General features: G+C 45.1%; 1 protein-coding gene across 6 annotated transcripts in view; it reads left to right on the top strand.

Moving 5' to 3' along the window:
* capn15 (calpain 15) overlaps positions 1-11,374 on the top strand; it is a 40,360-nt gene that overhangs the window by 15,451 nt on the left and 13,535 nt on the right. For all 6 annotated transcript variants that reach the window (XM_084567901.1, XM_084567899.1, XM_084567900.1 and 3 more), the window contains 3 exons: positions 1,902-3,570; positions 8,984-9,192; positions 11,115-11,298. In XM_084567901.1, the coding sequence (XP_084424027.1) occupies positions 1,924-3,570; positions 8,984-9,192; positions 11,115-11,298 (2,040 nt within the window). In that variant the 5' untranslated portion in view covers positions 1,902-1,923. The remainder of the gene's footprint in view (positions 1-1,901; positions 3,571-8,983; positions 9,193-11,114; positions 11,299-11,374) is intronic.

Here is an 11,374-nt window from a genome sequence, read left to right on the forward strand (position 1 = left end):
GAACTACACAAATGTAGGCAGACAATGAAACAAACAACTGTACAGTGTCTATGCAGATAAATATAGCTACATGCTTGCTACATATAAGCACGCAAGCCAGCGGCAAGGACCCACATGCTCAAAGACAACTGAAGAGATAGATTCATATCCCTCCCTGCTGTCATTTCCTCTTTACCTTAGGGAAGAGAGTTGACGAGAGTAAAAGACGGCATGCTGGTAGCAAGGAGTTGTCTATAAGAGGTTCCCCTGGGTTCAGAGGAGTTGCCTGTTTTGAAAGGGTTTAATGGAGTTAAACTAAGAGCGGCTAGCTGCCCAGGACACATGGTGCTGTAGTGGAGAAGAGCAGGACTTAAGACTGTCCAACCAGCAGTCACTGTATATTTTAGTGGAATTAAAATGTCACATGGATTGTGAGGCTGTTTTTCTCCTCACACTGACGTGAAAGCTACAAAGGATTATCAGAATGTGTTTTTCATAGACGGAGAGTTTGCTTCCATCGGGAGTACAGACTTTTTAACAAATAACCAAAAACCAGTGCTTTCCCTTTAAAGGCTTTTTGTCAAAGCCGCCTCAGATGTCAGCATAGTTGTCCAACCAAAATATAATAGAAATGGGAAAAATGTTACCAGATCCACAAGCTTGGGTCACTTTGTAGGAAACGGCTTTGCTTTTCGAGGATCATTGTGAAAAGCAGTGCAGTATTTTAGCACCTTACCCTCCACCTCACTAAAAATCCCACATTACCTTCTCCCTGTTGGTGTTTTCACACATGAGTAGCCTGAGTGACAGTGACATTTATGGGCTTGTCCAGACAGCAACCCTGTCCGTCCCTTAAGGCTGTCCCTCTCCAAACCCTCCCTTTCACAGCGGGAAGTATCCAACTGTGCTGCTTTCTCTTTGAAGGCACTAACACGCTATCAATAATCCAGATTGACTGAACTGCACGCGCACACAATGAATCGTACATACAAGCCAAGCCACAATAACATACTGCTTTAAGTTTTTATGTGCAGAAGGTGCAGATCACTAGATAGATAGATGACTTTCTCCCTGCACTGTTTACATTGTTAAATCTGTTTAGAGTAGCTGGCTTTAAATTGCTCCAACTCCAGTTGCTCTAATGATTTGCCATTAAAATATGCCGAAGTCATAGGTGCTGCCAGAATTAATACGCCCATGCATTTGAAATTCATTTGGAAATTCATTTTGGCATGAGATTGACATGACCTTAAGTTGCTCCCTTCTGCCAGGCATTAACATTCACTGAAGGGAGAGAAAGGTGCTAAAATGAAGTGGTGGAGATCCCGTGTGTTTTTTACATTCTAATAAGTGTCAGTCAGAAGGACTGGAGCAGCGTTGGCCTAGTATTCTGAGGCAGTAGCAGCTCCTCCTCTCTCCTCCTCTCTCCTCCTCTCTCTTCTCCTCTCAGTGTGCTGTCTCTCTGGCTCTAATCAGGTGGCCATTGTGTATGGATTTACTGCCCTCAGTGCCCCCAGGAGGGAGATTTGATTTTTCCCCTGCACTGGCTAATCTTTCCCTCTCACACTTTATTTTTCTTTTCTAATTCTGTCTCTCTCTCCTCCTCTTGCGGTCTCAGAGATATTTTTGATGTGTGCTCTTCCTGTAGATAATCACCCTTAGTTTACTGGAAGCATATGTTCATTTTCTTGCTTTCTCATAATTTCTTATTACTCACTCTGTCTCATCCTGTCTTGCTTTCTTCCTTCTTGGCTCCACTGAGACTTTGTTGAAACGCCACTACTGAACATTACAGAATGAGTAGCTCATGTGATGTGGCGTACCACATATGCATCTGTTTATGCCAAGCATTTTCAGCTATACAGCATGAAGTGTCATTGACTTATCCAATTTGTTCTAATTCAGTGTTTACTGTTTTCCAGCCACTCTCACTCTCCTGGCTCCATGGCAGCAGCAGTGCGAGGCAGCGAGTGGTCATGTGGACGCTGCACCTTTTTAAATGCCGGTGCAGCACCTCGCTGTTCCATCTGTGAGGCACCACGCCAGAAACCTGACCTTAACCAGATCCTGCGGCTGAGCAGCAGTGAGGAGCATCGCTGGGCCTGCCCCCGCTGTACTCTCAACAACCCCCAGGGATCTGGAGCATGCTCCGTATGTGGCTTTGGTCCATCCCCTGCCACTCACACGCCGCCTACCACCACCATAGCCGCCACTGCCAATGGCCTCCCCTCTGCTCCTGCTGAACCCCCAACGCCTACCATCACACCCACAGTTCTGCTTGAGCCCCATGGACAGCACCCAGCTAAGGAGGAAGTGCTGAGACGGTCTGAGAGCAACGGAGAGGTGGTTGTTCTGGAGGGGCATCACTCTGGCTGGGCTTGTCCTCGATGCACGCTTCACAACACGCCCGTGGCACTGTCATGCTCAGCCTGTGGCGGGCCCAGGAAACTGTCTTTGCCTAAAATTCCCCCAGAGGCACTGGTAGTGCCTGAGGTGCGCACGCCCGTGCTGGGGTTTCCTGTTCACACAACCCCTTCAGCTCCGCTAGTCATTGACCTTACAGATGACTCTCCCCCAGCAGCTCCGAGTGATCCTCAAGAGCCTCCCCATGTGTCTTCGCAGGCCCTCTCCTCTCCCTTTACCCCTTTCTCCTCCCTTCAGAATAATCCTGTGCCTCGCAGCAGGAGGGAAGTACCCCCACCAGGGCGCCCGCCAACCACAGGCACCAACACTCCCAGCCCCACTTCCCCTTCAACGGCCAGTGTGCCACCCCAGCCCGGTCCACAGCGGCCAGCCAAACCCAAACATGCCCAACCCCAGGAACCCTCATATCCCAGCAAGCGCCTCAGTATCTTGGAAGAAGAAGACACTCAGCACCACCCACTGACTCCCCACCTTCCTGTTGCTTCCTCAGCTGCCCCCACCTGGAAGTGCCCTAGCTGCTCCTTGCCCAATCCAGGCAACTCAGCTAAATGTGAGGCCTGCCGATCGTCACGGGGTGGCGCTGACCTCATTGACATGGTCGGCAGTGAGACGGTACGATTTACCCCGGCCAGCCCCTCTAGTCCGGACTTTAGCACCTGGGCCTGCTCCAAGTGCACCCTACGCAACCCTACAGGTGCACCCAAGTGCTCTGCTTGTGGTTCTTCCAAACTGCACGGCTTTCAGGAGCAGCAGGCACCCCTTCCCCGCTGCTGCACACACTGTGGCCTCCCAGTGGGGCCCGGCACTGCATCGTGCTCCTGCACTCCTTCCTCATCTTCATCCTCCTCAGGTCATAAAATACGGAAACAGGCCCGGGGCTTTCCTTCCTCCTCTTCTGCTATCGCTTCTTCTGGTTCCTCTTCCTCCTCCGCCTCATCTAGCCTTCAGGAGAAGGTGGGACAGTGGAGTTGCCCAGCATGTACGCTGCTCAATGACATCAAAGCCAAGAACTGTGCAGCATGCCACACGCCTCAGCAGTACCTCACGCTTCGCAAGGTGGTCAAACCTCTGAAGAGGAGGGAGAGCATGCATGTTGAGGCCCGTCGACGAAATGATGAGGGCGAGGCTAAGGAGCTTTGGGAGAACATTGTCAGCTTCTGCAGAGAGGTAAGAGAATCATGAGTTATAGTAGTAAACTCAATAAAGGCAGAGTCTCTTTGTATCTTATTTGTAAGTTGTAAACGCTTGGGGTTGTCTGTGGTGAGATCTTCTGTGCTGGGATTTGAATTTGCGTCATCTTTAAAGGGTGACCAAGACAACTTACTTTGGTCATTTGTTGTCCAACTGCTATGAGTTAATTGTGCCTCATCCTTTTTTCTTTTTATCTTGCTGGTGACTTCTTTGGGTATTCAATGTATTCACAGCGTGCACATTGCCTTTCAGAGCACACTTCCCTCATTGTAATTCCTCTTTTTGTTACCGCTCTGGCATTGTTCCCACTCCCTCAATCTCTCTAATTTCAGAGAAATGCTAATAGCTTTTGCTATTGCCTCTGTTTGCACTTGCTTCGTTAGCTGAGTTTAAACGACCAGCGGGTGAATCTTGGCCACGTAAATGAGCTGCACATCCTGGGTGTCTAATCTTTATATCCAGTCTACAGCCTGCCCTCAGTCACAGGGAAATCATTCCCAAAATTCTGAACAGTTTGGGTAACTCTTGTATTGGCTCCAGTCAGGCTCCTTTTTGTACCTTTAGAGTTAGTATTATATTTTGTATTTTAGGAATATATTACATTTCTTAATGAAATACCCTTCACTTTGTAATAGCAGACCTATCAGTGAGACATAAAACATTTCTTTTTATCATTTAATTTCCCTTTGAATCAGACTGCTCAAATTTAATCTTTTATTGAAAATCAGTACAAACAGAATATTTTGTTTTTGTATCAGGATTCACTTTAAAACAGAACATGTTGCATAAATGTCACATGGCATTCATTTTTTTTTCTTAATGGAAAAAAACCCCAATTATGCTTAGGTAATTACAGCCGTCATCATTAATGATGATGCATTATAACCTGCTTCAGCGCCTCTGGCTTTGCATTTAATGTTCAAAATACAAAGAGGACTTAGAAGTCAGTCGTGTAGTTTGTGACACCTGATTCGTGTGGTTCAGTGTCTGTCCTGGGGGAAAGCAGAAATATCTTCCACAGCAAATAATTAAGGGACGTGACACACCAAGCCATCACCTGGCTGTTTTCTGGTGTTAAACCACCTCTGAGAATCTGTGGCCCTAGTCTTTCCAGTGTGTCCTGCACCGTTGTTGGACCCTCGGAGGCAGAACAAGTCAGTCACAGGGATCTCTCTGGCTGACTGTTCAGCTTAGAGAACCAGTGCACGAGAAGAGAAATGATATTAAAAAAAAAAAAGTAAGCTAAACAGCCAAATTCAAATGGAACACAAAAGACTTTTATATTTGACACCTTTATCTAATCTGAACATTCATATACACAAATATTTTCACAAGGACTCTCAGCTAATAGTAGCTCTCCCAGTTCCCTGGCTATTTCTTCTCACACAAGCACAGAATATATGCATCGGCTGGTATTTTGTAATGCAACTTTTTGGCCCAGACACAGGCGCCATGAGTAATGTCAGTCGGCCTTCGTTGCCAGTAGTTCTTTGATGCCACTTTCTGAAGCTAGGACAACCGTTATGCTTCTTTGACTCACACTGCTTCTAGCTTAGGCTAAACCTTTGATAAGTCCCTATTATGTTGACAATGAAGGTTCATGTGACTGTCAGTTAATTTGAAACCATTTGGACAAGACTTGTGCTAATATCTGACTGGACTAACTTAACAAATGTGGGCATTGCAGGATTTAGGACAGTTTAGATTACGTTTAGTAGAGCAGGCTTCTTGTGGATTTATTTGGGTGTGTTATGCATGCTCACTTATTACACCAGCATGGCACCTATCATGCCATGTTTACAATAGCATGTAGTGAGCTTTAGAGTGCATTATTAATGTCTTCTTTGAAAGTCACAGGGCTGACTGCTGCGAGCGTGGGAGGGAAGTTGGCTCGGCAGGAAGGAAGGATATCGGAGATCCCTCATCCCCACCTTCTCCTTCCCTTTTCCTAATTTAAGATCATTTAAGCTACTCTTTCTTTTATCACCTTGCCTTTGCTCTTCAAATATTTTACCTCTGCCTCTCTCTGGTTCTTGGCCTCTGTGCTCTTCAAAGCACTCTCTCCTCTTCGTCTCCTTTTAATCTCGTCTCCTTCCATCACATCTATCCTCACATGCTTTTTTTTGTTTTTTTATTCCTTCCTCTTTGCTAATACCTCAAAATATACTTTCCCCTTGCCACCCACTACACCCCTCCACCCCGAGCCCACCATCTCCACACGACTGCACTCAATTCTCCAGTGTAGCAGTCACTGTGTGTGTGTACGTGCTAAGGTGAACACAGGGCTTGCCTATTTTTAGCAGCAGAGCTCGAGAAGAGAGGAGCAGAGATGATCTGCTTCCCTATAGTGAATGTAATCACTAACAGCATCAACTGCTGTGTGTAGGTTTTAGGCGCCAAACAGATATTGGAGGGGTAAAGTGGTAAGCAAGTATTTGTAATCCATCTCTGTCAGGGCACAAACTTGGCAAGCACCAAAACACCACTGGCGAAAATGTAATAATGATAAAAGCCTTTGGTTTACCCTGTAACAAGATTTGTGGGCAGGCAGACCATAATAATACACCACATGTTTCTGACTGCATAATTTTCTATTTGGACATGTTGAATTAAATAGATGGAGTTTTAGTTTAAGAAACGTTACTCTCTCTTCACCTGAGAGCAGTTTGTTTCTCTTGCCTCCTAGCTGTTTCTGACTCTCCTTGATTGGGTTTGAGAGCAAGAGGTGAGTCCTTGATGCCAGTGTCCCAGAGCGTGTCCGCTTACCCACTGTGCCAAACAAGTAAATGCTGCTAACAGCCATCAGCTCAACTTGCGAACCATAAAACACAGGGGTTCTCTCTTCCCTTCCCCCATTACCCACAGGGGAAGCAGCAAAAATATGCCACATGGCAACAGATTGTCTGTGGTTTGTTTGCTTTCCTTTTTTTTTCACCACTATCTGTGCTGCTTGTTGTCTACATTTTGCTTACATTTCGGTTTTGGCATGTTGGAAGGTCTGACGGCCCGCAGTGACAGGTTTCCGCTGCCTGTGACAGTATTGAACGCGCTAGGCTGTTCTTCAGCGCTTTTGTTTTGGGTTTAATAAGTGTGGCGCTGTGAAATTCAGCTCTATAGTTCCCCGTCGCCACATTTTAGGAGATCAGTTGATTGTCTGTAAAATGTTGAGCTATGATCTAGCTGCAAGCTTACTATCCTCAAGAAAAAAAGACCTTGTAAGGCTGCCAGTTGTGTGTAGTGTAGGAGATGACGGGAATTCAGCAGGTTTTCCTAGCTCAGCACTGAGCTGGCTGATTGCATTTTACATGCTGGCACGTACCCAGGGATAGTATCGGAGACAGCAGGACCAAGTTCACTCAGTGCGAACAGTCAGCTAGGTTTACACGGAAATAAGCCACTACCCCAGAAACTAAACAGTATGGCAGTTGTTTTGTATGTGGCTTTAAACCACAATGCACTTTGATACCAATAATATTTATGGTTTCATAAAAAACTAATTTGCACTCGCAATCATATTTATGACATACGACAAAGGCCATACTCCAGTTTCATGTTCCAAAGTATCATATGACAATATGTCAAAAGTCCCATTATTTAGTCTTAGCCTTGAAGGCCAAACCCCTTGAAATATTCTCATGATATGAGACATGAGTGCAACAGGACACTAACAGCAGTACCTTCTGTAGGGTAAGGATGCATTACAAATATGTTGGAGCACATGCTAACATCAGCATGTCCTGTAGGTTAATTCATCTGCTGAAGTTTCATGCTGACAGATGATAGCGTGGAAAGTAAAGTGTCTACCTGGCAAAGTAATTCTAAAAATTTTGAATTAACTCATGGCGCGTTGGTGGACCTCTTAGGCTGCAGTTGGAGCCAAATGAATGAATCACAGAATAAAATGGATGATTTATGATATATTTAAGATTTTAAGTTATTATGTTGACAACTGACAAACCAGATTAAGCCAATAAACAGGTCTGATAATAAACAACGTGTCACCAGATGGTTTGTTCCACACAACCTTCTGAGAAGAAGTCCTCAGAAACAGGTGATTAGAAAAAGGCTAAACACAACAAGCCACAGTATGAGGAACTAGGGAAACTAGTAAGCAATTAGTACACCTTACTATAGAATTGGAATGTTGATAGACAAGTCTGGCTTTTGTGTATAACTTCTTGCTGTTGTTACACTAGACAATACCTAAAATATCTGCTACTGGTTCCTCATAGGACGCTGATTGGTCTTGAATCCTGATAATATCAGTTGTTGTGTCTCACAAGGTAGACCTGCCCCTGCCTCATCAGAGAGAAGTTATCATAAATATCTCTGCTCTGGCTGAAGCAGTGTCTACGTAATGAGGCTGACTTTTTGACCCTTTGTCACCAGTTGGCCTTGTCCTTCTAAAAAATAATGTTTGCCAATATTTTATTTTTTTATTGTATTACCTAGGATTTTAGACTCTGTGTTCAGGGCTAAAGCTTCTCTCTGCACTTCTGTGGAAAATCCACATCGGCTGCTAAGCCCATACAATAAAAGCCAGCGCAGGGGTCATACCTAACCGGTGAACTACAGAATCTGTAAGCCACGTGGAGACCTCAGATGGTCCGGGTGACAAGGGAGCATTAAAGTGATTCGGTCTGGTAGCTAATCCTGCATCCTGGCTATAGAATTAAATTGCGGTGGGTGGTTACAAATCAATTCTCTTCACTGTGAACCTCCAGTGGGGTGCCCACATCGCATCTCCCGCCTGCCTCGCAAACACGACTGACCAGGCTCACTTCTGACACTGCAGAGAGGAAACAGGATAGGGTTTTTGGCGTGCGTAGCTGTTGGCCCTCTCAGGTTTGTACAGGAGAGTTTTAGATGGGCAGATAGTGTGTCAGATTGGATGTCTCGATCTGTTAGTGTGTCTGTGTAGTCTGGGTCCTATGTACAGTAAAGAGGCAGCTACAGTGTCAGAATCCAAAGTGTCATTTAAAAATGCTCTGTGTCATTTGCATATTCACCCTGTACCTTGGCTTGTAGAGAACTTGGTGCCACATTCGGGCTTCTGTTGTGCACAATGTGGGACGCTAATCTTACAGTTGAACTAATTCCTCCTGTCACATGAGTAAATGTGGACCCAGTCTTTTGCCCTTGTTTATCTCAGAATCCAGGGCTTGCTGTGTCCCATGTTAACCACCATTAGGCTGCAAAAAAAATAATATCAGCTTATATCAGCTATTTGAAAAGCTTTCCTGTTAACTTCTCCTGACTTCCGTGGGCATTATTTAAAAGTGGATTTTGGGGGTTTGTTACTATTTTTGAATCCACTTTAAATAAACTCATCTGCTTCCTTTGCCTCTCTAACGCTTTTCCTGTCCGCCTCTCCCTTGTCCTTTTTCAGAACTCGGTGAACTTTGTGGATGACAGTTTCCCCCCGGGACCTCGCTCCGTGGGCTTCCCCGAGGGCGACAGCGTCCAGCAGCGAATCAAAAAGTGGCTGCGGCCCCATGAGATCAACTGCAACAACTTCAAAGATCGGGGTGTCAAGTGGTCCGTCTTCCGCACACCGAGGCCCTCCGACATCCTGCAAGGACTCCTTGGAAACTGCTGGTGAGCTGTCACAACTAAGCACAAGGGTACACGGGACACTAATCAGTCCAGATAACCTAGAACAACCTAGAGATAGAACATTTATTAAAAAAAATGGAAAAAAAACATGGACCACTGCCCTGATTAATGCTCTGACCCAGGACATAAAAAAACAATAGCAAAGGATCCCCATAGTAGGAGGAAATTTTTCATTCTGTTCAGTCTGTGTGAAAGGTCAGAAGAATATAAAGCAGACAACAGATAACACTTCTATCTGTGTGGTTTTTGTGCAAGTCTACTTTAGCTGAACACTGCACCCTGAAGCTAGAAGAGATGGAGACAGTGACAAAGAGGCCTCGAAACTATAAAGGAAGAGCGCGGGAGCAGGAAACTGAAAAATTGGAAGGCAGGAAATAGAAAGAAGGCAAGCATTAAATGAAAGAGGGCGCAGAGGAGTCGGACAGATGTAGAGATACACACCTGACAGGGAGATTATTCACGGGAATGTGGGTCTGGACACATACTTTATCTCCCTGCCCTTATTCTGTGCGTCCTGTGTGTGTGTGGAAGATGACAACATGCAAACACACACACACACACACACACACACACAACAAAGCACAGTCACTCACAAAGTTGTCCCAATACGGCTTTTCGCTTCATCACCAGCACACACAGCTTATCAAAAATAACCCTCCCCTGAGCCGAATCCTCTCGCTCGCAACAGGATGTAACCTAAATTCTTCCTCATTGGCTTCATCACTCTCTCACTTCCTCTCTCTCTCACACACACACATTTGTCCTAATAAACCAGCAAACACCCCAGCTCCTGCTCGCCAACCAATAACAGCAGAGGAATGTGGCACCGGTCACCTTGAGTACGGCCCCAACGCGAGCTGGCATCAGAGTCACGTTATGACAGGGCTGATTGGATTTTCATTGGATTCTTTTTGCCGATTGCCATTTCATCAGTGACTGAATGGACCGATCGGCCACGCTGAGCTGCCTCTTGAACAGATGGAATACAGCTTTTATGATACACCAAACACAAGAGGTTCAGTCTTTAAACTCCTGCTGTGCTAACACACGCAGATGGGCTGAAAGGGACGCTCCTTTCATCTGTAGATATCGTGACAATATTGCAAGTGGCAAAAGTAGCTACTCAGCTTAGTAATTTCTTCGCTATTATGCAGTAAATAACGGGGGTCGAAATCATTCATGTGCGAAATAAGCAGTGAGTCAGCAGCACACAAAGACAAATATTTTTAGCTCATTGTCCCAAAACATCTAGTTTTTGTAGCCATTTCATTAGCACTGTATGATTTCCTTTCCACATTTTCGGATGAACTAATGTTCACTCTTAAATGTATTCCTTTTAAGTAGGATCTTTGTGTCCCGGACTGTATTTCTCTCGTGTAAAGAATTAGCATTTTCAGACGTATCTGAATTTTTGATTAACTTAATTTCTCTCGCAAGCTAATTAGGAGAAGCAAGTCGGTTTGTCTTTGCTGCAGGCTGAATTAACTGTAATGTGGGGGTAACCAGAAGGCACAGGAGCTTGACTCATCAAACGTGATTGATTTTCAATGAAGGCAAATTATGTTTAAAAAAAAAAAAAATAACTTTTATAACTGCTTGAGGTGCCATTAGGAAACGAATGTTTCAATTCCACATTTACAATTTAATGCTTGCCTATCAGTCTTTTTCTTTTATTCCTCTTTGATTGCGTCAGTTGACGTTCATTAAGCATGCCTGTCTTTTCAACTGACTTGGGTGTTCAGCCATCCACCTGCCTGTCATAATCAGCGGATGTATATTCTTCTCCATTAGTCTAATTCACATTTTCTGTGCTCTTTGTTTCAGTCACAACCTCTCACTCTTCCATCTGTCCGCCCTGATCCGCCGTTTTATTTCCCCGTTCACTGATCTTTATCTCTCTCCAGGTTCCTGAGTGCGCTGGCCGTGTTAGCAGAGCGTCCGGAGCTGGTGGAGAGGGTGATGATCACCAGGACTATTTGTCCGGAGGGGGCCTACCAGGTTCGGTTATGTAAAGATGGGACGTGGACAACGGTGCTGGTGGATGACATGTTGCCCTGCGACGACTATGGCTACCTCCTCTTTTCCCAGGTAAGAAGAATGTCTTCAAGTTTGCATGAATAAAAAGAATAGATAGATAGAAAAGATACCCCTTCTTACTACGTGT

This window comes from Chelon labrosus (assembly GCF_963514085.1).
Source record: "Chelon labrosus genome assembly, chromosome: 19".
NCBI classification, from domain to species: Eukaryota; Metazoa; Chordata; class Actinopteri; order Mugiliformes; family Mugilidae; genus Chelon; species Chelon labrosus.